Source organism: Vipera berus (genome assembly GCF_964194415.1).
Source record: "Vipera berus genome assembly, chromosome: 2".
NCBI lineage: Eukaryota > Metazoa > Chordata > Lepidosauria > Squamata > Viperidae > Vipera > Vipera berus.
In genome coordinates, this window is record NC_138203.1 from 204,643,697 (window position 1) to 204,670,674 (window position 26,978).

At 41.4% G+C, this 26,978-nt stretch overlaps 1 protein-coding gene across 3 annotated transcripts in view; it reads right to left on the minus strand.

Annotated features, from left to right (window-relative positions):
- FAM13B (family with sequence similarity 13 member B) overlaps positions 1-26,978 on the minus strand; it is a 73,550-nt gene that overhangs the window by 2,564 nt on the left and 44,008 nt on the right. For 2 of the 3 annotated variants that reach the window (XM_081321472.1, XM_081321471.1), the window contains 8 exons: positions 21,319-21,451; positions 18,272-18,353; positions 17,368-17,594; positions 12,032-12,115; positions 10,037-10,132; positions 6,633-6,716; positions 4,800-4,972; positions 2,913-3,014 (listed from right to left, as the gene is read on the minus strand). In XM_081321472.1, coding sequence (XP_081177598.1) covers positions 2,913-3,014; positions 4,800-4,972; positions 6,633-6,716; positions 10,037-10,132; positions 12,032-12,115; positions 17,368-17,594; positions 18,272-18,353; positions 21,319-21,451 — 981 coding nt within the window. Of the gene's footprint in view, positions 1-2,912; positions 3,015-4,799; positions 4,973-6,632; positions 6,717-10,036; positions 10,133-10,546; positions 11,050-12,031; positions 12,116-17,367; positions 17,595-18,271; positions 18,354-21,318; positions 21,452-26,978 lie in introns of those variants that run through there. The other variant, XM_081321473.1, reaches the window with a different exon arrangement.

The window sequence follows — 26,978 nt, forward strand, 5'->3', positions numbered from 1 at the left end:
GGAGCGGGGGGGGGGGAAAGAATTGGATTTCAGCAGTACTTAGATATTTTAGAGCAACAGACACAGAGATAAATAGGTCTAAATGCTGCTTCTAGTATTTACTCAACAATTGGTTCTTTGCATCAAGGAAAGCAAACAAGCCCATCTCTGAAGCAGAGCTATGTCTTTGTTTTGCTTTCTTTATAAAAATGAATGTAAATGTATCCTGAAGAAAGGAATGTATACTTGAACTTGAATCAAGAGTTGTACTATATTGCTTATCCTCCATGTAATAGAATTTTACACAGATTAATTGTAATGAATAAAGGGTAAGTAGTGACGCAGTGGCTCAGTGGGTTAGGATGCTGAGCTTGTTGATCAGAAGGTCGGCAGTTTGGCGGGTCGAATCCCGAGTGCCACGTAACAGAGTGAGCGCCTGTTACTTGTCCCAGCGTCTGCCAACCTAGCAGTTCGAAAGCACGTAAAAATGCAAGTAGAAAAATAGGGACCACTAGGGTGGGAAGGTAACAGCGTTCCGTGTGCCTTTGGCGTCTAGTCATGCCGGCCACATGACCATGGAGATGTCCTCGGACAAACGCTGGCTCTTCGGCTTTGAAACGGAGATGAGCACCAGCCCCTAGAGTTGGAATCGACTACCTTTACCTTACCTTTAGTGATATGTGAACCTTTCCTATTACATTTATATCACTTAAACAAGAAAAAGGGGGGAAAAACACTTTTAAAGTTTTCTGAATTTTCCCCCCATTGGCTTTACATTGTAGCACTATTTGTTATCTAAATGCAATAAATGTCTTACTTGCCAAATTAACCTATAGCTGTAATGGACCTTTGCTATTGACAATTTGCATTTTTAAAAAATCTTGCTGGCTGTGCTATTAACAGAAACGAATAAAGTCCTTTCAAGACCCAGCTCTTTGGATCTTCCCTCCAACTTCTCATTTTTTAGGGGATGGTCAGTGAGAAAGTGGGGTAACTGCAGGTACAAAATATCTTAAAGAGGTAGATTTTAAGCATGCGCAGTCAGAATTCAGGCCCAGGCATGGGACTGAGATGTTTGTCGTTTTGTTTGTTGAGGTTTGCTTTGATGTCTTAATGGCTTTTGATGCCAATCATCTTGGTATATTTTTGCACTGACTGCAAGTGGACTGGAAGCATTGCTTAAAATGTCTCTGCCATTTCCCGAGTAAACAATTCCAATGAGGCTTGGCATGGTACTTCCATGTGAAAGCCTACAGGTGTTGATTTTCTTTTCCCTATTTTTTAATATCCATATGAGACCACTGAGAGAAGTCATCAGTCACTTTCAGCTACAATACTATCCATACAATTATGATATTAAGCTATGTACTACCAAGGATGCTACAGAAGCCTTGACCTGAGTCTGTAAGCTATTGAAGCTTTGAAACATCTATGTGAAACTCCAGGGAGATTTATGAAATAAATTATCTATATCCCTATGATACCCAATGCTCCTGTTCCCTAATTCAAAAAAGTAATCGGTACCATTGAAAGTTGCCTGAATTGTATCATGGGCAGGTACTGGGAGAGAAAGCAGCATAGAATTATTGATGGATCAATAAGAAACCGGTCTCAAGAGAACAGATTCTGTTTGGGATGGAGGTTGCATTCTTCTTGAAGTACATTTGCAACCCTGATTTTCAGCTGTCACTAGATTCACAGATGACAGCTGCATCAGGATTACATTTGCACAATTATGATTAGTGCAGCAGCTATTTCTATTTTTAAACTGGGTAGCTTTGGAAAACTCTTTTTGCTTTGGTTACATTTTACCTTAGCTACTCCAACATATGTAAAAGTCGGGTCCACCTTAAAAAGTGTGCAGAAACTGCAACTATTCCAAAACGCAGCAACTGAAGACTGCTAAACAGTAAGAAATATAGTAACTATGTGGCATCTGGGTTGCAAGGGCTACACTGCTTTGCAGAGTGCTTAACAACCAAAATTAAAGGTATTAGCATTAATCTTTGCCAAAATGATTTAGAATCTTATTATATGAGTGAAAGCCTGTCAAGCCCAAAACACAGAATGAGAGGCGGATTTTTCCCCCCAAGATCAGTTCTTTATTGTTTCACATATATGGGGAAAAAATATTGCAGACCGAGGACTCCACTATTTGCATCTACAATATTTGCATCTACAATATACAACGTGGACTATTAGGGAAGGGCTATTTTCGCTCTCTTTCTCTCATCCAGGATACCTGGGGTGAGTTGCTCTTCTGGAATGCATTTCCCCTCTTGAGGATCCATCTCCTTACTACATTTCATGTCACTGCCTCTCTCACTACGAATCTCTTTGGCTGTTAAGATTTGTAAGGCAAGATATTCTGAAGATGGCTACGTTGCCAAAATGGCACATGGGAGCATCTTCATAATTCATGAACTGCAATTCTTTTTTGGGGGGGAGGGGCTAAACATAGCCACCATTCTGTCCTGCTTTATGAGAGTAGCCAAGATGCTCTTTCAACTTCATTTACTTTTACATCAGTTAAATGTATGCTTTTTGCTTTTTGCTTTTTTTTATGGTGTGCATCTTAAGTCAGTTTGACTGCTCTGGTTTGCAGAAGGTGAGATAGAAATCAAATACATTTTAATTATATAGTCTTTGGTATGATCAAAGAAACTTAATCCAATCTCTTATATAATGTGTCTGGGGAAAAATTCTATTTCAAATGGTTTCTAATGCGTACTCAACATTAGAGTTTGATTAATTAAAATACATGTAAATAAAAATCAGGACTGTTATTTTAATTTTTTAAAAATCTGTGTATTAATTCTCACTAAATAGCACCCAGCAAAACTAATGCTTCAATTAAAACAAGCATGCTTCCATTTTTATTTTCATTAACAATGCAAAACTAGGATATAATAAGTGTTATATATTAAACTGACCTCCCGTTCTGTTGATAAAATCCTTCTTCAAATTCCCGTAGGGTTTTGCGCAATTTCTTTTTTTCACCTCTGGCTTTCCAAAGTTGTTCTAATAATTCAGGCCTAGAAAAACATTGCAAGAAAATACTCTGGCTTATCAATACCATTATGAGTGGCTCATCCTCTAAAGAAGCACAGCGTAATTAGATAACTGATAACTTTTTCAGAAGTTTTTCTCAAAGTAATTTTTATGTATTTCCTTAATTTGTTCTCTTGCTAATAATTTAAAGAAAACTAAATGCAGTTACTCTGCTCAAGTTATGATAAAACTAGATTCACATTCCTAGAAACTCTTCATTAAGGGGTGTGCAAAATGTTCAAGAAGTTTTCTGATGTCAAAGCAGCCACTATTGCAGGGGTGTCAAACTCAATTTCATTGAGGGCCGCATTAGCATTGCGGTTGCCCTCAGGGGGCTGGGTGGGTATGGCCAGGGTGGGCGTGGCCTATTGGGTGGGCGTGGCTAGAGTGCATATGGCCTGCTGGGTGGGCGTGGCCAGCTCTATATCATTCGCATCAATGGTGCCTATGGGGGCCTGGGCAGGAGTGGGACAGAGCTGAGGGTCTCTGGGCCAGGGCCAAGGAAGTGGGGGCCGTTCCCTCACTGTTTCCAGGATGGCTTCGCGGGCCACATGAAACCACTTCGCGGGCCGGATCTGGCCCCCGGGCCTTGTGTTTGACATGTCTGCACTATTGGGATTGTACACAAGTCAGAATGGCCCATTTCAAACAAGAAAAAGATCAGACTGAATTAATGACAATCATATCACATCAAACATCAAAAACTGAGCTATTAAAGCAATACTTCAAGGATTATAAAGGGGACACTATCTTGGCAAAACTGTCATTTGGATGGTCTCCGTGGATTCAAATAAGAGGTGGAGGAAGAAAGGGAGACACATTGGAGAACTTAAAGGCATTAAGATGGAAGCCTGATTGGCACAAAAAGAAGGCGAGAATTAGATTTAAAGACTTAGATTTGTCTCTTTTTCTTTGGGGATTTGTAAAGACAGAACTTAAAAAATTCTTTTGATGGACTAAGGGGAATCAAAAAAAATATAAACTGATTTCATATTTAGGTTCTAGCTTTTTAAAGGGAAAAAATTAAGCTTTTAGAATAAAACTGAATTATACAATAGAATTTAGAATCTTATAATAGAAGATAGTATTTTATTAAGTGTTGAATGGTTAAGACAAAAAAAATCTTTTTTAATAATTGGTGATGTGTTAAGATGAAAATTAGATTTTACTGTTAAATCATAAGAATGATTTGTAATGAACAATGTAAGTTTTGTAGACAAGAGAATTACTCTTTATTGAAATAGGGAATTGTAGGTTACCCAAAAAGTAAGCTCTTTTTTGTATATTATAGGCTACCTTAGAGTATTTTTATTGCAATTAGGTAAAACTTAAAAACAGGATTTTGATATGTATTAGTCTAACTATATTGAAAACTTTGTTAATTGACTACCTCATAACTAGAAATGTATTAACTTAATTACTTTGACTATGTGAAAATTAAGGGAATCAGAGAGGGAATTTTTATTGATGCAACCTGAACTACTTACAAACAATTTGTTATTTACTACTTTTGACTACCCAACCACCATATTGCTTCACAAATATATGTATATACCCCAACCCCCACCCTAAACCTTTCCGCTACCCTATTCCAAATCCCCATTTCCTTACCTTCCTTTTTAACCCTATAAAACTAATAAAAATAATTTCAAAAAAAGTGGCGCATTTCAATATATTTTATATATCACTGATCTATTTCGGATCTAATCAGCACCCACAAATAAGCAGCAATACATTTTTTTGGTATTTACAATGTCATATTTACTTACATGGAAGCTGCACGGATACTAGAAAGTCGAAGCTCTCGAGTTAGTTTCTCTTGACTTTCTTCAACATCAGATTCTGAATTTTCAACAGGGCTAGTAGCAATGGGATGTATTTGGGCACTGGATTTTAAAATATCAGTCAATTCAGAAGATATATCACCATCTTCTTCCTCTTCCTTAAAAAATAATAGACAAGTTTTAAGGATTCAAGTAGTGGGCCAATTTTTTAAAAAAAATACTACGTGTGTGTGTGTGTGTGTGTATGTATAGATAGATAGAGAGAGAGAGAGAGAGAGAGAGAGAGAGAGAGAGAGAGAGAGAGAGTGTTAAGAATTATGTGGGCATTAATGTGAAGTCTAGTGTTAAAGCCAACAGTAGTTCTAGTACCCTGGGAAACACAAACAACAGAAACAACAATGCACAGTAAAGGAACGGGAAAAATCATTTGCTGTTGTAAATTGTCTTTTTGTATGGTTCAGTGTTTTGTAATAGATTATTACAGAGGCACTATAAAGTATAACAGAATTGTAGGTATAAATAGAAACAATCTAAGAAAATATTTAAAATCTTTTTTCACCCCAAAATGCTTTAATAATACTATAACGCATCTATTATAAAATTAATTTTAGAGCATCTGTACAAATAAATCTGTATTTAAACAATCCAACTGCACTGTAAGGAAAGTTATCTGTAAAGATATTGATTAATGCAATTCATAAAAATAACTCCATATAAGAGAGGGGCCTTTAATACACATATCTTTATCTTATCTATAACCTAAATATAGTAATAAAATTGTCAAACTGGCAAGAAATGATTTTTTTTTAACCTAAGACCGATATAAACTGAAGCATTTGCAGGTCTCCTATTACAAACTTTATAGAAGCTGCATTATTCTGGATGCAGCATCATTCACATTAACAGATTAGGCTTCAGAGAAAATACTGAGATCAGTAGGTGATCAATAACACTTCTAATTTCATGTTACAGTACCTCGTCTTGTGTGTTAATAACAGTGGGTTAACGATAATGTTTCTGGCCAATTATACTTGGGAAGGACATAGATGTCACCAAAGCAACTGTTTATATGGAACAACTTAAATCTAAGCACATAGTTTTATTATGGATTTATTAATTATGTCAACAATTGTCAAATCCCTAAAGAGTTTACTTATAAGACTCAATATACATAAACAGAAAATTTGCAATCTTTACTCCAAAAAATAAAAAACACAGAACAAAGTTAAATTAACCAAACAAAGCTAACTAAACCAAGATGGGGGTTACATTTTTTCTACACAGATTGAACTAGCTAGGCCAATTCCTTTCACAGAATAGTGGGCTGTTCCCTGACACCACTGGATGACATCGCCAGGGCTCGTTGCCTTGGAAGAGTGAGGAAGATTCTCAGGGATGACTCACACCCTGGACGGTATCTCTTTACTCTACTACCATCCGGTAGGAGATACAGGAATATAGCCAGCCGTACCAACAGGCTGAAAAATAGCTTTTATCCGTGGGCTGTTAGGCTTTTAAATGGGACATAATCTTATGCAGAATTGACTTGGGAGACCGGTGTGTGGTGTAGTTGGTTCACATGATGTGGTAGGATGGAGGGTTTGTTGTCACTGTGTGTTTGGGGGGGGGAGAGCACGGGGGGGAGGCTCAGTTAATCTCAATGTACACATGTTGTACTTTGACAATAAAGGTTTATATATAATAGACTCCAGAAGATAAGTAAGTGCAAGCAGTGTATGGCTTTATAAGTTCAGCATTTTAAAACTTCTCAGAAGCCTATTGGCAACTAGTGCAATCATCTTTGGACAGATAAAATACCTTAATTTCCTCAAAGAAATGGGCTGTTTCTCCTTCTATGATAGGTTGTAACATCTGGCTACGCCTTTTAGTTGATGGTGATCCCTGAAATATAATCAAAAGGTGATAAAGTTTTAAAAGCTATGTTCCTATTAATTTTAGAGCATATGAAATTTTACTTTACATGATCTTCACTGTTTTTATTCATTGGATAAAGTGAGAATAAAGAATATTGACACAAATTATAGAACATTCATTGTCTATACAAGGATGTTAAGAAGGAAAATAAAAGTATGGGAGTTCAAAAGGAGTTTGGATTCGTAACACAGGAAACCAAATGCAATTTATTAGATATAAAAGAAACACGATGGGATTACTGGAAGGTATCAGCTGAAGAAAACAGTTGGTCCAAAAGAAGGAAACAATGACGGACTTTAATTGTACGTTAAAAGATCTATCCCTGCTTAGAAATCAAAGTAAATGAAACTTGACCATACTGGAAAGCCTCTAGTGTTTTTCAAAAGCAAAGTGAAATTACTTTTAAGAGGCATAAAAGAACAGTAACAGAGGGTTTTCCTTATAATAACATTTATCAGAAGGCAATTTTCTAACTTTCTAAAAATTATCCTCCAGAAAATAGAAGAAGCTATCGGCTTTCTCTCACTTGACCCTAGGGGGTGTATGTGCATGAAAGTGATATACGATACTAGAGTTCCTGATTACAATGACAATTAAAATATAGATGAACAAATATCTTAAGACTTTTAACAAACTCAGAGCAACTACAAATGAAATTCACAGCAAGAGACACGGCAAAATGTGTACAATATATCAAACAACTCAAGAGAAGCAGGATTGAAACTTGAGTTTAAATCTCTTGGACCACATAGGTGACATCTAACTTGCTAAATGAACCAATAGTCTGAGAAAATATTTGTGAACTGTCTTTGAGAGATACTGAAGAGTAAGTGGCATACAGTTGCAAGAAAAAGTATGTGAACCCTTTGGGATTACATGGAGTTTTGCATGAATTGGCCATAAAATGCGCTCTAAACGTCATGTAAGTCACAACAATAGAAAAACACAGTCTGCTTAAAATAATACTACACAAACATTAGCTGTTTTAATGTTTTAATTGGACATAAGATGGAAACATTCACAGTGCAGGGTGGAAAAAGTATGTGAACCCCTAGCCTAATGACTTCTCCAAGAGCTAATTGGAGCCAGGAGTGAGCCAACCTTGACTCCAATCAGTGTGATGATATTGGATGTGTTGCTGACAGCTGTCCTGCCCTTTTAAAACACACACCTGTTTTGGGTTTACTGGTCTCAAGAAGCACTGTCTGATATGAACCATGCCTCGCAGAAAAGAGCTCTCAGAAGACCTACGATCAAGAATTGTTGACTTGCATGAAGCTGGAAAGGGTTACAAAAGTATCTCCAAAAGCCTTGATGTTCATGTGTCCGCGGTAAGACAGACTGTCTACAAATGGAGAAAGTTTAGCACTGTTGCTACTCTCCCTAGGCGTGGTCGTCCTGTAAAAATGACTGCAAGAGCACAGCGCATAATGCTTAATGAGGTAAAGAAGAATCCTAGAGTGTCAGCTAAAGACCTACAGAAATCTCTGGCAAATGCTAACATTTTTGTTGACACATCTACAATAAGCCTTGGTGGAGCAGTGGGCTAATGCCTCCTTAAGTAACACCAGCTGCCTGCAATTAGTGCAAGTTCGAGTCCCACCAGGCTCAAGGTTGACTCAGCCTTCCATCCTTCCGAGGTAGGTAAAATGAGGACCCAGATTGTTGGGGGCAATTAAGCTGACTTTGTAATAATGCTGCTTGGGGTGTGTGTGTGAAAGCCCTAATAAGCAGGCATATACATAGAATGAAGGCTACTGCTAAGCTTGTAAGCCGCCCTGAGTCTTCGGAGAAGGGCGGGATATAAATGGAATTAAAATAAATAAAATTAAATAAATAAATAAGGAAAACATTAAACAAGAATGGAGTACATGGGAGGACACCACGGAGGAAGCCACTGCTGTCCAAAAAAAATATTGCAGCACGTTTGAAGTTTGCAAAAGAGCACCTGGATGTTCCACAGCACTACTGGCAAAATATACTGTGGACAGATGAAACCAAAATTGAGTTGTTTGGGAAAAACACACAACACTATATGTGGAAAAAAAAAAAGGCACAGCACACCAACATCAAAACCTCATCCCCACTGTAAAACATGGCAGAGGGAGCATCATGGTTTGGGGCTGCTTTGCTGCCTCAGGGCCTGGACGGATTGTTGTCATTGATGGGAAAATGAATTCGAGTTTATCAGGACATTTTGCAGGAAAACGTACAACCATCTGTCCGCCAACTGAAGCTCCGCAGAGGATGGGTGATGCAACAGGACAATGACCCAAAGCATACAAGTAATTCAACAAAACAATGGCTTCAACAGAACAGAATACGCCTTCTGGAGTGGCCCAGTCAGAGTCCTGACCTCAACCCGATTGAAATGCTGTGGCATGACCTTAAGAGAGCGATTCACACCAGACATCCCAAGAATATTGCTACACTGAAACAGTTTTGTGAAGAGGAGTGGTCCAAAATTACTCCAGATCGTTGTGCGGGTCTGATCTGCAACTACAGGAAACGTTTGGTTGAGGTTATTGCTGCCAAAGGAGGGTCAACCAGTTATTAAGTCCAAAGGTTCACATACTTTTTCCACCCTGCACTGTGAATGTTTCCATCTTATGTTCGATTAAAACATGACAACAGCTAATGTTTGTGTAGTATTATTTTAAGCAGACTGTGTTTTTCTATTGTTGTGACTTACATGACGTTTAGAGCGCATTTTATGGCCAATTCATGCAAAGCTCCACGTAATCCCAAAGGGTTCACATACTTTTTCTTGCAACTGTACCTCTGAACGTAGGGGAACATGGGACGGGGCAATGAGAATGGATGGCAGGTAACCCCTTAGTTGTCAAAGATATACTTAGTATAGAAGTTAGATTTAATGGCCCAAATGGTATTTTACATGTTATTAATGTTCTAATGCTAAGCATTCCAAATATACTGAAGCCAACACCCAGATTACAATATGCTCATAGAAAAGATCTTCATTTTCAACTATCAGAGGCCACTTGAAAGGATAATCAAACACTTGTTGATGAATGGTAGCAACAGTGAAACACATATTTAAAAATTCTGTAGATGATAAATACATTGGAGATTGGGGTTAATTTAGAGATTTGTTATCCATAAGCAATGGACGAGGTAAAATAAGAATAAAGATTCCACCTGTCATTTATTATAGTCATTATGAACGTTAAAAATAAATCAGAATAATAGCAAAATCAGTGCAAAACAAGTATTGAGGGAAATCAATCCCAAATAGAAAACATATGAAAAACGGATTCTATACTCACAAGAATAGGAGTAATGCTTGCTCGAGTTAACATCTGTTTCACAAGCCTGTACCTGTCATAGAGGGGTTTAACAGTATGTCTGTCTTCTCTGGAAACCTGAAAGAAAGGAAAAATCAAACACTGAAAATGAACAAAAGGCACTTGCCTTAAAACTAACAAGAGTATTATAAAAATGGCAAATCTAAATCACAGAGAAATAAATCAGATTACAATTTTGGGCTTGATAGGAAAAAAGCAGACATCAAGTGGTCCAATAAAAGCCACGAGATAAGAAGGGCGCTTATAAAAGCTTAACTGCTTGATCCTTATCTATGAGTGGTCCTTCCAAGACAAATTCTATCACGTGTGGTCCTACCATCGGAAAGTAGACTTTGCTTCATGACTGCCCTGCCCCATTCAAAGTTATGACAGCACTGGAAAAGCAACTTTATCATCAGCCCTTACATTTATGATTGCCACAGCATTCCTGCAGTCACCCAATCAACATTTGGGCACTATGCAACTACCAATAAAGGAGAATATTTGTAGCTCAAAGTTGAAATGAGGGGTCCGTGGTGCTTGTTTTCTTGCAGACGTTTCATTACCCAAACTAAGTAACATCATCAGAGCTAACAAAGACCGCAGTTTGCTGTCAGTTTATATTCTGGTGGTTTGTCCTGTCAGCGTTGGTGGGGATCATCTTAAGAGATTCTTTGGTTGAGCTGTTTGTTGTTGGCTTCTTTGACAATTTCTTGACTGGGGCATTGCTTACTTGATTGTTGGTCTGGTATTAACCTTGGAGTTAATCTATGCTGATCTGGGTGCTGACTGCTGGTGGAGAGGTGCTTGGGTCCTTTTGCTCCTTTTTGGGCTGTTCTTTTTTCTTCCTTTTGCATAGTCTATAGATGTTGGTCGTGTCTATTGATGGCTTATTTGTCAAGAGTGTCGGGCTTCTAGAAATTCCCTGGTATTTTTGGACTTGACTTGGTCCAGGACGATCACATTTTCCCAATTGAAACTAGGGTTAAATTTGTCTATAGGTTGTGAAAAGAAAAGAAATTCCATCATGTCTTCTGACTGCTAACTGGTGTTTGTGGAGAGACAATGGAGAAACTGACAATAAAATTGCAACTTGCTATTGTGTGATGTCTTGCTTGACAATCAAATGGGAAGTGGACCCAGATTGTTGGGGGCAATAAGCTGACTTTGTAAAAATGCCGCTTGGGGCCCCCCGAAAGCCCTAATAAGCAGGCATATACATAGAATGAGGGCTATTGCTAAGCACATTGATTTGTGCTTCTTAGATTGTAAGCCGCCCTGAGTCTTCGGAAAAGGGCGGGATATAAATGGGATTTTTTAAAAAAAGTGACATCGTAAGAGTGTGTTGTGGTTAGGTGATTTTTCATTTAGTGGCCATGTTGCTTACCAACAGTGAGACTTTCAATTAGGGTTGTTAAATGAGAATTAAAATGTAATATTTGAGCCATATAACAGTTGTATACAGAACTCAGTAAGTACAGTTTTAAAGAAATAATAAATGGACCTTTGAGATCAGTGTGTTTTACAATATGCAGAAGCAGCATCTCAATTCACACCAATAAAGCAACCCCATCTTCCCAATTCCTTAGATTTTAATTTCAATTTTTTAAAAAAAACACCAACCCAGAATGTCAGTAAAATTAAACTCTTGTTATTCTCTTCTCAAATTAATAATTCTTAAAATACTTCTGAATTATGTTTCTGAGACTACATTTAGATAAGCATCAATGAATATTGATGAAGGTTTTAAAGGAACAATTTTCTGAAAAGAAACCACAGTTTCTTTTAGAATACTTAGAATTTTATTGCTAATTTTGAAGGACTCAGTCCTATTTATTCTTTGGTCCCCAACACAATTCCTTCAATCTAAAGGTATTAGAAGAAACTTTGGAGCAAGGGTTCAAGGATTCTGCAAGATGATGTCAACAGTGTTTTAAATAATTCTAACCAGTCAAGAGGGAGAGTATGAAATATTACCGGACGTCCGTGCTGACTTTCATAGAACAGGAGACTTTTTTGAAGTGATGTTTTTTCTTCTGCAAGATGGTCTTTCGTCATTTTCTATAATGAGAGAAATGGAAAGGTCTTATTCTATATCCATTTTTGTTTTCATACTTACTTGTGGAGGTAAAATAATAAAATTGAAATAGCTGAATTATGATGAAAATCTTTATAACAGTTTTTCTTCCCATGTGGACTTCTTAAAGTAATGCAGAAAGGTTTCTCAGCAGAAGAACAAAAGGCAACGCAAAAACATTGTTTAAAACAATCTGTGATATTAAAATCCAGTTATAGAGCTTGAAATTTTCTCTCAAAACACTAATACTCGTATTTCATGTTTAAATATCATTAGAGATAGTGCTAGGAATTCCACAGAAAAGACTCTGATCTATGAATCCATCAACCTAGCCTTTCTTAGTTATGGAAAGAAAACCAAAAATTACAAGAAAGCTACAGAAGAAAAGTGGCTTTTGCTGTTCTTTGAACTCTTTAAGACTTCAAAACAAATTTTAAGATATCTTCATGATAAATCAGAGACAATGCAATTGGTTCATATTCTCTAGACTGTACAACCATAGTACAATAATTTTATTTTGTCATAGTTGAACGTCCCTATTTTTTAAAGAGAAATCTACAAGCTGTATAACACTAAGTGAAAATTTTGAAAGTAGCAATAGATTAATACAGCATATAAAGACGATTTTAATACTTTAAAACTATTGTCAAATTAAATCAAGAATTAGCAAAGGCAGCCGATATAAGAATAAACCATCAGAATAAAAAATATGTGTTTCTATCTAAGCCAGACATGTCAAACACAAGGCCCGGGGGCCAGATCCGGCCCGCAAAGTGGTTTCATGTGGCCCGCGAAGCCATCCTGGAAACAGTGAGGGAACGGCCCCCACTGCCTTGGCCCTGGCCCAGAGACCCTCCTTCTGCCAGAGACCCTCAGATCTGTCCCACTCCTGCCCAGGCCCCCATAGGCACCCTTGATGCGAATGATGCAGAGCTGGCCACACCTACCTAGTAGGCCATACGCACTCTAGCTACGCCCACCCACTAGGCCATGCCCACCCTGGCCATACCTACCTGGCCCCTTGAGGGCAACCACAATGCTGATGTGGCCCTCAATGAAATTGAGTTTGACACCCCTGATCTAAGCTGAAAAGGCTTGTCATTATAACAAAGAAGCAAAATCTAATATTTTAAAGCCTTGGAGTAACCCAAATTTAAATATGGATGTCCACATGCAGAATTATAGTCTTCTGGTGTTTCCAAGTTAATTAAATTTAGTATCAGTCTTATTTCTTAAAGTTATTTTTTACATTGAAGCATAGTTCCATAACTCACGTCTGCTATTTTTTGAGAAGGAATTATGTGTAATTTTGGTTAAGCAGCAGAAAATATCCTAGCAGTTGGTCTCATGTTCAGACCCAACTCCATATACTCTATCAATATAACATTTGGTAATATTTAGCACAAAAAGCAGCTGGTGAGCAATAAAAGTCTATAGTTAAACTTTGCTTCATTCTATGGTGAATCATCATCCATATAGTTGAGCCTCTTAGTTGCCACAAAATATGAAAAAAAAATGATCCAACCTGGTTACTGCATTTCTGGTAGTCTTTTAAAATTTGAGTTGTCTATTAGAGCAACAAAGTCTGCGGTATGAATGAAAAAGCATCTTATATCAATTTTGTCCAGCTCTCAAAGTTGGTCATCTATCTTGTTTTCGTAATTCCTTTGAAGATGGTGAAACCAATGGCATTTCTGACCATCCCAGGGAAAAGTGTCTCAAAACAATTCATATCGGCTTCTGGATAATTAAGTCTTGTGCTCTATACAAATTATCATTCCACTGACCACTTTTATATGTATTCATTTTCATAAAAAATAAATGTTTAATATTGAAGCAAGGGGCAATAAATCTGGATTGACTCTTCTATATTTATCCCATACTGTTAGGACACGGCCCGAGGCCTCTCATTTGTGGAGTCCCTCAGGGGTCGGTTCTCTCGCCTCTCCTGTTCAACATCTATATGAAGCCGCTGGGCGAGATCATTCGTGGCTTTGGGGTGGGGTATCACCAGTACGCTGATGATACCCAACTTTTTCTTTCCACCCCGAACCAACCCAGTGATGCCCTCTCCGTGATGTCCCGGTGCCTGGAGGCGGTTCAGGTCTGGATGGGGAGAAACAGGCTTCGTCTCAATCCCGCCAAGACTGAGTGGCTGTGCATATCGGCATCTCGGGTTAACCAAGTTATTCCACCTCTAACGATGGGGGGTGAGGTGTTACCCCCCGTTGATAGGGCTCGCAACTTGGGCGTCCTCCTGGATTCACGGCTCAATTTTGAAGATCACATAGGAGCCGTGACCAGGGGGGCTTTTGCACAGGTTCGCCTGGTGCGCCAGTTGCGTCCCTATCTGGACCGAGACGCCCTACGCACAGTTACTCATGCGCTTGTGACCTCCCGTTTGGACTACTGTAACGCTCTCTACATGGGGCTGCCCTTGAAGACCACTCGGAGGCTTCAACTGGTGCAGAATGCGGCCGCGCGAGTTGTAATGGGGGTTTCCCGATACTCCCATGTAACACCTCTACTCCGCGAGCTGCATTGGCTTCCGGTTGCCCTCCGGGTGAAATTCAAGGTGCTGGTTATCACCTATAAAGCCCTACATGGCCTGGGTCCGGTGTATTTGAGGGAACACCTGCTGCCGGCATCAAACGCCCTTCGCCCAGTGCGCTCCCACAGGGAGGGTCTGCTCAGGGTCCCGCCGGTAAGAGATTGCCGGCGGGTGACACCCAGGGATAGGGCCTTCTCAGTGGGGGCGCCTGCCCTCTGGAACCAGCTGCCGGTGGAGCTGAGGACTGCTCCCGACCTCCGATCATTCCGCCGGGGCCTGAAGACCTGGCTCTTTGAGCTCTCGGGCCCAGGCTGAGGAGATATTTATTTTAATTGGGGTTTTTAATAGTACAGGGTTGATTTAATATTTTTTAAATTGGGTTTTAACTTTTGTATGGTTGATTTTAACTCCCTGTAAACCGCCCTGAGTCCTCAGGGAAAGGGCGGTATATAAATGCAATAAAATAAAATAAAATAAAATAAATTATTTTTAACCAAGTAATCCCTGATAGCCTGGACACTTCTGTTTGTATTTGACCAAAGATACTTATGCAAGCCTTCTGGGAGTCCTGCTCCTTCAACAAAAGCACTTGTAAGGCGATATAATCCAATCTGTAATCCAAGTTAAACAACTGGTTTATTAATATAATCTAAGATGTGATAAACCAAGCCACCTTATTTTGTCATATCATGCAAAATTGTAGGTTTATTCCTGTCATTGTTTGATCATACTGTATGTAATTAGTTATTTGTCTTTGTCAGTCATTGGATATCTTTCTTTTAATTTGATGTTTGATAAACTACTATACACTTTTACTATTGATATTCTTCCTAACCAGAAAATATATACTTTTTTCTTTAAGGTATCTTCTGCATATGTTGCTTTTCCTCTTCAAATAATTTTCATATAATTTGTTCCACGTCTTGTTCCTTGTTATATTGAACCCATATTTATTCTAAAGAGTCCTTTACATGAGTAACTGTGAGTACTATCTTTAGTTGTATAATTTTAGTTTAGATTCTTCCTTTTCCACTTTGATTCCTGAAATTTTATTATTTTGCCATATCAAAGTTTTTTAAGAGGACCTGTGCATCGGAGCACGTTATTTTGAAATGGAAAAAAAATATGCATCATTATAGCCAAGTCAACTGTCATCAGCTAAAATTGGACAAAGGCTAGTGAGGCAAAGTTTGAAGAAATTTTTAAGCCATTTATTTGAGGTTTCAAATAAATAAACAATGTTGAAATATTTGAAAAATAAGAATATTTTTTATATGTATGAATCACATGGTGCAAGTCTAATTTATAAAACTGGAAAGTTTACTTTATTCAGGCAATAATTATAAATCCATTGACTGAATTCTCTCTAAATGTTTTAATGTTTACCTGCATTTCATGTGCCTCCCCTACAAAAATTTCTGAACCTGTAAGGAGTTTTACATAAGTTTTTAGAAATCATTTAAAAATTAAGCTAAATATTTTTTATACATTTATGCATTATATAAAGTGTTTCATTATTATTTCACTACCTAACAGAATTGGATGACCAATAAATTTAAATAAACAAATAAAATATAAATATTTTGTTTGTGTTTTCTTGATTTTGATTTTGAATGCAGAGGAAAAATAAATGGGTTTTCTAGCAAACACATTCCTGGTAGCACAACTGAATGCTAAGTACGTAAGTTGTGTAACTACTGGATTTTGGCTTGCCAGTTGACAATACATCTGGTCTAGAACAGTGGCCCCCCAACCTTTTGGGCAACAGGGACTGGTTCCGTGGAGAGAGATTTTTCCACAGACTGGAAGGGGTGTGGTTTCACGTGCTGCCTGCATCCCACAGATGGGGCTTTGCTTGTTTGCGCGGCCCAGTTTCTGGCATGCCACGAACCGGTTCGGGACCCCAGGTCTAGAGTGACTTTCAGTTTCTTTGTCACAGTACTTCACTGGGCAGACAACAGTTCAGAATAATCTTTTTTGCTGTTCTCACTCCTACAAATTTCTAAAATATGAGCGTGTGTGGGGGAAACTAGATTTGCAGATTGTTTCCCCATGTTAAGTAATGTGGTCAAGCCCTAAATGCCACCACTATCTAAGAAATCATCATACAATTTTTTTGAAAAATGTGTCTGATTGTGCCACCTATCCAGACCATCTTATCAAAAGTTTTCAAAGTCATCTGGACCATTCATGAATCCCTTTCTACTGCTGTATTTAAGGATAGTCCAGTTTAATAAACTCCTATCCTTGCATAAATTTTGAATACTCTATCTAATTATACAATTAATCTTGTTAGTCATCTTTCTTAAGTAAACATAGATCAAGGCTATGTCCCTCCCCCCCCCCCACATATATATAACAAAAGATATTGAGAAAGATCTGCATATTGTCCCTAAAATGTCAAAGCATTCTATTCCAGGGAACTGCTTCTTCTGCAAGATGCTTCCTCCTTTAAATGACTATCAGGTTAATATTTGTCTCCAACACTATAGAAAACAAATTCCGTTTCTTGTGCAGAGCCCAATGCATGCATTAGAGATTATTCATATTTCTACCTATTAAATTAGCATGTGATTGGTCAGCATTATCAGCTACTTACTGAATGAGGTATTAGGAAATTCAACAGGATAATGAACTTGACAGATGCATTTTATTTTTTGATGCAGCAGCATATGCAAAACTTACTTTTATATCTTCTGGCAAGCATCTTTCAATTCGCTTTTCTTTCAATTTTTTTAAAATTAGTTCAACAGTGATTTCTTTTGTAGGCTTCTTCTCTTTCTGAGCAACACGCAGATCATCTTCATTGTCTTCATCTTCATGGTCCAGAGATGAACCAAAACTTTTTGGAAGGGTGTTGCTTCGTGGACGTGCCTGAGGTATCAATTCATCTGAGCTTTTGTGCTTTGCATCTACATTGAATTAAAAAAAAATATGAAACACAAGCTCATAAAAAAATACAGAACATAGCTCAGTCACTTTACAACTGTTACTTCTAATCTGGCTAATAAAAGCAGAAAGGAGGAATTTAGATATTAAACCACATTTCAGAGGTATTTACTTACCTAAACAGAGAAACAGAATGACCAAGGGCAAAAAGGCAGGGGGAATGAGATTAACTTGCAACCAGCTTGACTGCAGATAACCATCCTCTGGCAGCCAATGGTGGGGCCAGTCTATCTGGCCTTCAGAGGGCTAAAACAGGACTGATCTACCTGATCTTCACCAGTCAAAGGAAGAGCCAGTCTGAAGGGCTAGGGGGATTGGCCTACTGAACTCCTTGGTGGCAGCACAGCAACACTCAATCGGCCATAATTTTGCCATATTTCAATTTCACAAAACTCATGGTCCAGATTTTGGATGCATTCTGTAAGTTAGCCCATTTGAGACACCTCGGTTCAAAATTTGTTTAACTGGATGTTTCATCCAGTTGAAGGTTACACTGATGAGAATTTTACTGGTATTTAGATATGTAACATTGTTTTAGAAAGTAGAATGAAATAATCAAATGCTTTCTTAATGAAAATTATCAGTAGTTAATAAGCATAAGCTGCAGAAGTGCTGTAGGAGATTTCTATGAAAAGCCTACCTTTTATTTGCTTTTTTAATTTGGTAAGCTCTGTCATCCATTTTAAAACCTTTGGATTTGCTGCAATATCGGAATATGAAGGCTGAAAAGAGATAAGTATATTTTTAAAAAAATATAAAATACGAAGAGAGAAAAAAGAAAAGGAATTTTAAAAAGGGGAAAAGGATAACAAAAACAAAATTAGGGAATGCTAGCAACAAGAAAAACTGTAGAAAAAAGGAACTCCTGGCTTTCTTTGATACAGATCAAAACCTATAAATCAATAACATTTTAAAGTAAAATAAGCCATACAGTACTTCTATGTCATACACATATCTAATCATCAAAATCTTAAAGCTGTCTCTTTACTTTTTATTCAGTTTTTTGTAGCTAAACCTGGGGACTTCCAGTGAGCACAGTAGCAAATTGACATTCCTAGAAGACAGGGATGGTAGTACAGCTGAAAACAGCATCTGGATGCTAGATCCAGACTGCCAAAATCTCTCTAGAGAAAGAAGATACCTTATTTTTCATGAGCAGATGGCAAAAACCCAGGATTTTGGCGATCAGCTTGTGAACAACTGGGATGCGTGAGATTCCATTGAGCTCATAGCTGTTAATATAGTCTATACGGACTCAAAGGTCGACCAACTCTCATCTCCTAACCACTTCGATCCAATTTTTTTGTACTGCGTTTTAAAGGTTGAGAACCTTGAGAACGGCAAAGGATTCTCTTAGATTCATTGGGTGAGCTTTCTGCAATATCTTAAGAAAGAATTTTGAATTACAAGGTTAAGGATTGGTAAAACAAACATTTTTGGGAATATATAGCAAGAGGGTGATTGAAGTGTTGATTTTATAAAGTTTTAAATAGATTAAGAGTTCAGATGGAATTGAATGAAGACCCTGAAGTTAACTATAACAATAGATCAGATCAACCCAGACAAATCTTATTGCATTCTTTGATCAAGTGACAAAATTAGTGGACCAGAGGAATGCTGTGGATATAATTTACTTGGATTTCAGTAAGGCATTTGATAAAGTAGACCACAACCTACTACTTGATAAAGATAGAAAAATGTGGTTTAGACAGTAACACCACCAGATGGATTTGTAGCTGGCTGACCGGCCGTACTCAGCATGTGGTCCTCAATGGAACTGCATCAACATGGAGGGAAGTGTGTAGTGGTGTGCCACAGGGCTCTGTTCTGGGCCCAGTGCTCTTCAACATCTTCATCAATGATTGGATGAGGGGATAGATGGGGAACTCATCAAATTTGTAGAGGACAACAAGCTGGCAGGAATAGCCAAAACTCCAGAAGATAAGCTTAAGATACAGAAGGATCTTGACAGACTTGAACATTGGGCGCTACCTAACAAAATGAAATTTAATGGTGAAAAAAGTAAGGTTCTACATTTAGGCAAGAAAAACCAAATGGACAGGTATAGTATAGGTGGTACCTTGCTCAATAGAAGTAACTGTTAGAAGGATCATGGAGTCCTAGTTGACAACCACTTAAATATGAGCCAGCAGTGTGCTGCAGCTGCCAAAAAAAGCCAACACAGTGCTAGGCTGCATTAACAGAGGGATAGAATCAAGATCACGTGAAGTATTAATACCACTTTACAATGCCTTGGTAAGGCCACACTTGGAATACTGCATCCAGTTTTGGTCACCAAAACTGTAAAAAAGATGTTGAGACTCTAGAAAGGGTACAGAGAAGAGCAACAAAGTTGATTGGGGGACTGGAGGCCAAAACGTATAGGGAACGGTTGCTGGAATTGGGTATGTCTAGTTTAATGAAGAGAAGGACTAGGGGTGACATGATAGCAGTGTTCCAGTATCTCAGGGTTGCCACAAAGAAGAGGGAGTCAATCTATTCTCCAAAGCACCTGAAGGCAGGACAAGAAGCAATGATTGGAAACTAACCAAAGAGAAGCAACCTAGAACTAAGGAGAAATTTCCTGACAAAACAATTAATCAGTGGAACAATCTGCCTCCAAAAACTGTGAATGCTCCAACACTGGAAGTTTTTAAGAAGAGTCTGGACAGCCATTTGTCTGAAATGGTATAGGGTTTCCTGCTTGAGCAAGAGGTTGGACTAGATGACCTCCAAGGTCCCTTCCAACTATTATTGTTGTTGTTATTATTGTTATTATTCCCATGGGGAAACCATCTGTTTTTACATTTTGAAAATAAGTAACTGATGATCATTTTGAAGGTTGGATACTAGAGGACATCAAAAGGAAATAACTACACCAATGAATTCATTAAGACAGATTTATTAGTATTGGGCTCAGGAATTAATTTTAAGGTGATCTGCTACTATACTTTTTCTAGCCACCTCAGGAAGAAAGAATTTCCAGTTTTGAATATTCTAAAAATGATTTTCTGGAAAGTTTAAGAGTAATTATGAACACATTTGTAGAAGGCATAATGGACAAAGCTGAACACAGGCTTAACTGTTGACAACAGAGCCTATAGTTTAAGTTCTTTAGAAGGATCAAGCTGCATGGTTTTATTTCTTTTTACTGTTATAAGCCTCCCAGAGTCACCTCAAGGCAACATGGGTGGCAAACTAAATAAACAAATAAATAAAGCAAAATGATGCTAAGTATTGAGTATGGTATCCTTCTGGAATGACTCCAGGATTTGGATATGGGGGCACTGTGCTATCTTGATTTGGATCCTTCTTCTGAGGCTGTTTTCAGTCAGTGTTGATTGGTGACAAGAAGTCTGAGTCCTGGTTCCCACACAAGGGTTGGTACATTTTTTGTTCTTATTCTACCATCTACATGAAACTGTTAGGGGAGGATCATCCACCTCCATGGGGAGAAATGTCATCAGTCTTCCCATGGTCAATTAAGTGATGCAGCGACCATCCTCAATGAACTAACTTCTTAATCTACATATATTAAGCCTTATGTAACAATTGAGAAAAGAAAATTAAGTAGAAAAGAGGAAAGAATGGAATGATGAAAAAATATCAATCCAAGTTCATTTTTGTAAAGTAAAAGCAAATAAATATTATTCTAAAGCACCACTGTAAAATATTAAAATAATTTACCTTGAAGTTTTTGTCTTTCTCAAATTGCTCCTCAAACTGTCTTATTTTTTTCTGCAACTTTTTAACTAGCTGATATGGAGTCTTTTCTTCCCGTCTGTCTTCCTTAGAACTACTAAATGCTGCTCTTCGAGTTCTGAATTTAGAAGAAGAGGTAAATATTATAGGTACTATATATACATATACATACATATTCAGTTAAAAGAGGAAACAGGTATACATTTCTACTTCCATCATAAAATCCATGCAACAGAGACAACAAAATTATTTTTTTTTACTTTTGCAATATTATCACCAATATTTACTATAAATTACCTCTTCATTTCCCGCCTTTATATTATTTTTATAAATAACTCAAGGCAGTGAACATACCTAATGTTCCTTCCTCTTATTTTCTCCACAACAACTCTGTTGTGCTAGGTTGTGTTGGGTTGAGAAACTGATTAATCCAATGTCACCCAGCCGGCTTTCATGCCTAAGGCACGACTTGAATCATAGTTTCCTGATTTCTAGCCTAGTATATTAACCAGTAAATCAAAATGGCTGCTGAAAAGATAACATGGTTAAGGTAAAATATAAACTATATGATCACTTTCATATAAATAACTTAAGACTTTGTAACCAAAAATAGATGTGTTAATTGTCCAGCTCTGTAGAATCATAGATACCGTATATACTTGAGTATAAGCCGACTCGAGTATAAGCCGAGACCCCTAATTTTATCCCCAAAAACTGGGAAAAGTTCTTGACTCAAGTATAAGCCAAGGCTGGGATCCGCCGAGTGGCTTTCAGCACTGGAGAAAATGCAAAATCGCTCGAGACCAAACTCGAAGGAATCAGCTGCCGGTGGGAGCGAGGCGATCCGTGCGGTCCCGTGACAGCCAGTCGGGCAAGCAACGCGAAGAGCGGCAAGGCTATATTTTTGCACCGTGGAGCTCCCCCTCCCCCTCCTCCCAAACTCCCCCTCTCTCCCCCTTCCCCCCACTTCCCAGAGCTGAATACAGGGTATTAACCGGCGGCGGAGGCTTGCAGAACGGCAGATCGAGCCTCTGTCGCCGGCGGCTGGATCCGCGCTCCGCAAGCCTCTGCCGCCGGCGGAGGCTGGATCCGTGCTCCACAAGCCTCTGCCGCCGGCTGGATCCGCGCCCTGCCGCCGGCAGAGGCTTGCGGAGCGCGGATCCAGTGGGGGGGAAAAGCCCTTTAGCAGGATTTGCCTGCATGCCGGCGGAGGGTGGATCCGCGCTCCGCAAGCCTCTGCCGCCGGCTGGATCCGCGCCCTGCCGCCACTTTAAACCCACAATGATAACGAGGCACAACCACAAAACAGAAACCTAACTACAGCTGCAACATCAGCCACTTTAAACCCCTCCAAACCACACAATAAGCAAACTGACACCCACTATAAAAACATGGCACCACCACAAACACGAAGCCGAACAAAAGCAGCACAACTCACCAGCTCAGGTCTAAGGCTGGCAGCTGAGACCAGCCCATCCACTCAAAACACACCCCCACCCAATCAGAACACACCCACCATTCAAAACACACTCCCACCCAATCAGAACACACTTACTCCCCCACCCAATCAGAGCACACCTCCACCCACAGAACACACCCCCTCTGGCAGTTTAAAAAAGAGGAACAAACAGCCACATGCTTCTCCCAGAAGAAGGAAGCAGAAGCCACCAGCCTGATGTTGACGGATGGGATTCCGTCGAAACGTCGCCCCTACACCTTTAGTTCTACGCGGGGAAAAACCCGAATAACCAAAGATCCATACACACACACACACACACACACACACACACACATATATATATATACCGTATATACTTGAGTATAAGCCGAATTTTTCAGCCCACTTTTTGGGCTGAAAAATCCACTTCGGCTTATACTCCAGTGAACAAAAAAAAAGAACTGTCCCTTCGTTCGGGCCAGGCTGCTGAGAGAAGGGAGCGGCAGAGCCTTGCAGAGCTGGTAGAGAATGCCGCTTCCCTACCAACCATTCCTGCGGGTCTGACACACACACACACGCACGAGCTCATTCGGAACAGGCAGCGGAGAGAAGGAGCGGCAGAGGCTTGCAGGGCTGGCAGAGGTGGCGGCAGTCCAGCGTTGTTTCTCCGCCTCGTGCATGCGTGTGTGTGTCAGACCCACGGGAATGGTTGGTAGGGAAGCGGCATTCCGGCATTCCCCCCCTTCCTGTGTGTCGGGCCCACGGGGCTTGACACACAGAGAAACGCAAATGCCGGACTGCCACCTTTACTAGCCATTCCTGCGGGTCTGACACACACACACGCACGAGCTCGTTCGGAACAGGCAGCGGAGAGAAGGGGCAGCAGAGGCTTGCAGGGCTGGCAGAGGTGGCGGCAGTCCAGCGTTGTTTCTCCCCCTCGTGCGTGCGTGTGTATGTCAGACCCACGGGAATGGCTGGTAGGGAAGCGGCATTCCGGCATTCCCCCCTTCCTGTGTGTCGGGCCCACGGGGCTTGACACACAGAGAAACACAAATGCCGGACTGCCGCCACCTTTACTAGCCATTCCTGCGGGTCTGACACACACACACACGCACGAGCTCGTTCGGAACAGGCAGCGGAGAGAAGGGGCGGCAGAGGCTTGCAGGGCTGGCAGAGGTGGCGGCAGTCCAGCGTTGTTTCTCCCCCGGTGTGACTACAGCCTGTTCGATGGCCTTTGAGATAAGGCTGAAAACAGGAAATAAAGATTTGCCCCATGTTTGGGGCCTAGCAAGGTAATCTAAATAGTTAACATTTGACTCACATCTCCCCTTGCAGAAAGCTAACAGAGAGCGAGAGAGATCCTGTGGCTCAAGAGGTAAAAATACTGCCTAATATGCAATCAGCCCAGGTTCGAATCTCAGAAGGGTATGACTGACTGATGAAGACTAAAGAGTCAGAAATGCATCTTAGTCTCCCTTAATTCTTTGTTAATAATTTACACACACACACACACACACACACACACACACATATATATATATAATACTATATATTATTGCTTTGAAGTGAGATGGGTGTCAAAACAAATTCAATAACTAATTAAATGTTTTAAAACCTCAAAGGTAAAAATGTGTTATTTTTATCGAGATAGTGACATACAAACAATATGTAGCCAAAACTGAAGAAGTCCCCATTAAAATACCACAAGTTTTTGTTTTTCATGTATGCAAATTATGCCATGGAATTTCCTTTTCTTAAACCTGTGCTGTTATAATTTACATTTTTAAAAAAACTCTCAGGAAAATGTATGCATCATTAAAATCAGATTTATTGTTAACCTAAGAGCAAAGAATACAAAAGTATTAAAATATATACCAGATTTGGAATTTTCTTGAGATATATGCCTAAAAGTACCAACACTTTCACTCTAGCACAAGTTGCAACTGAAGAAAGATTGTTTATTTATGTATGTATGAATGTATGTATGTGTGTATTTATGAATGTTATTCCAAATTTCAGCTAATAATAACTACCGTATATACTTGAGTATAAGCCGAATTTTTCAGCCCACTTTTCGGGCTGAAAAACTCCACTTCGGCTTATACTCCAGTCAACAAAAAAAAGAACTGTCCCTTCGTTCGGAACAGGCTGCTGAGAGAAGGGAACGGCAGAGCCTTGCAGAGCTGGCGACAGTCCAGCGTTGTTTCTCCCCCTCGTGCGTGCGTGTGTGTGTCAGACCCACGGGAATGGCTGGTAGGGAAGCGGCATTCCGGCATTCCCCCCCTTCCTGTGTGTCGAGCCCACGGGGCTTGACACACAGAGAAACGCAACTAGCCATTCCTGCGGGTCTGACACACACACACGCCGCCGGGCTCGGCTCCTCGGCAGGAGGGGCAGCCCCCGCTGTGCCCCCCTCCCCTCCCGGCCCGCAGCGCCGCGCCGCCGCCGCTTCCTCCGGGCAAGTCGGGGGGGCTTGCGGGGCGAAGGCACCGGCCAGGGGGCAGGCAGGGCTGGAGGGCGGCCGCGCAGCTCAGCGCCGCCCCGAAGCCACAGCCAGCCGCCGCTCCCCCCCGCTCGCTCGCCCGCTGCCTCGCCCGCTGCGCCCCGAACACACTGCCGCCGCCGCTTTCCCCCCCATCGCTCGCCCGCTGCCCCCCGAACACACCGCTGCCGCCGCTTTCCCCCCATCGCTCGCCCGCTGCCCCCGAACATACCGCCGCCGCCGCTTTCCCCCCCCATCGCTCGCCCGCTGCCTCGTCCGCTGCGCCCCGAACACACCGCCGCCGCCGCTTTCCCCCCCCATCGCTCGCCCGCTGCCACCGAACACACCGCCGCCGCCGCTTTCCCCCCCATCGCTCGCCCGCTGCCCCCGAACACACTGCCGCCGCCGCTTTCCCCCCCATCGCTCGCCCGCTGCCCCCGAACACACCGCCGCCGCCGCTTTCCCCATCGCTCGCCCGCTGCCCCCGAACTCAGCCAGCCGCCGCTTTCCCCCCCATCGCTCGCCCGCTGCCCCCGAACACACCGCCGCTGCCGCTTTCCCCCCCATCGCTCGCCTGCTGCCCCCGAACTCACCGCCGCTGCCGCTTTCCCCCCCCATCGCTCGCCCGCTGCCCCCCGAACTCACCGCCGCCGCCGCCGCTTTCCCCCCCATCGCTCGCCCGCTGCCCCCCGAACTCAGCCAGCCGCCGCTCCCCCCCGCCCGCTCGCTCGTGCCGCCCCGAACTCAGCCAGCCGCCGCTCGCCCGCTCGCTCGTGCCGCCCCGAACTCAGCCCGCCGCCGCTCCCCCCGCTCGCCCGCTCGCTCGCTCGCCCGTGCCGCCCCGAACTCAGCCAGCCGCCGCTCCCCCCCCGCCCGCTCGCTCGCTCGCCCGTGCCGCCCCGAACTCAGCCAGCCGCCGCTCGCCCGCTCGCTCGCTCGCCCGTGCCGCCCCGAACTCAGCCAGCCGCCGCTCGCCCGCTCGCTCCCTCGCCCGGGGACCAGCGCCAGCCAGCCAGCCCGCCGGCGGGCGGACGGGCGGAGAGAAGCCCGGCCCGGAGGTGAGGGGAGGGAGCGGAGTCGCCGGGACGCAGCCCGGGGCCCACGTGGAAACAACGCTTGACTGCCACACACACACACACACACACACACACACACACGAGGAGGTAAACAAGCTTGACTGAGGAGGGAAACAAGCCCCTCCCCCCCCACACACACACACGAGGAGGGAAACAAGGTTGACTGAGGAGGGAAACAAGGCTTGACTGCCCCCCCACACACACACACCCACGAGGAGGGAAACAACGCTTGACTGCCGCCTCCCTAGCAGACCTCCCCATTCCTGTTAGAAATGGAACCCAGTACTTCTAATCCTGCACCAAAACAAAGACGCAGGTCATACGAAGCTGCTTTCAAACTAAAGGTTGTGTCAAGAGCAGAAAAAAGCAATAACAGTATTGCAAGTAGGGAATTTGGTGTTGATGAAAAACAAGTGAGGGAGTGGCGGAAAATGAAAGCTGAGTTGGAAAAGATTCCAAAGGCAAAAAAAGCTCGACGTGGTTTAACAACTCCGTATGTGGCTCTAGAGACTGAATTGCATAAATGGGTTATGGAGTGTCGTCAAAATGGTTACTGCGTAACACGCATGGGAATTCGCTTACGTGCCCTTCAAATGGCTAAAGATGACAAATTAAAAGTACCAGGCATTGAAAATTTTGTTGCGTCAGC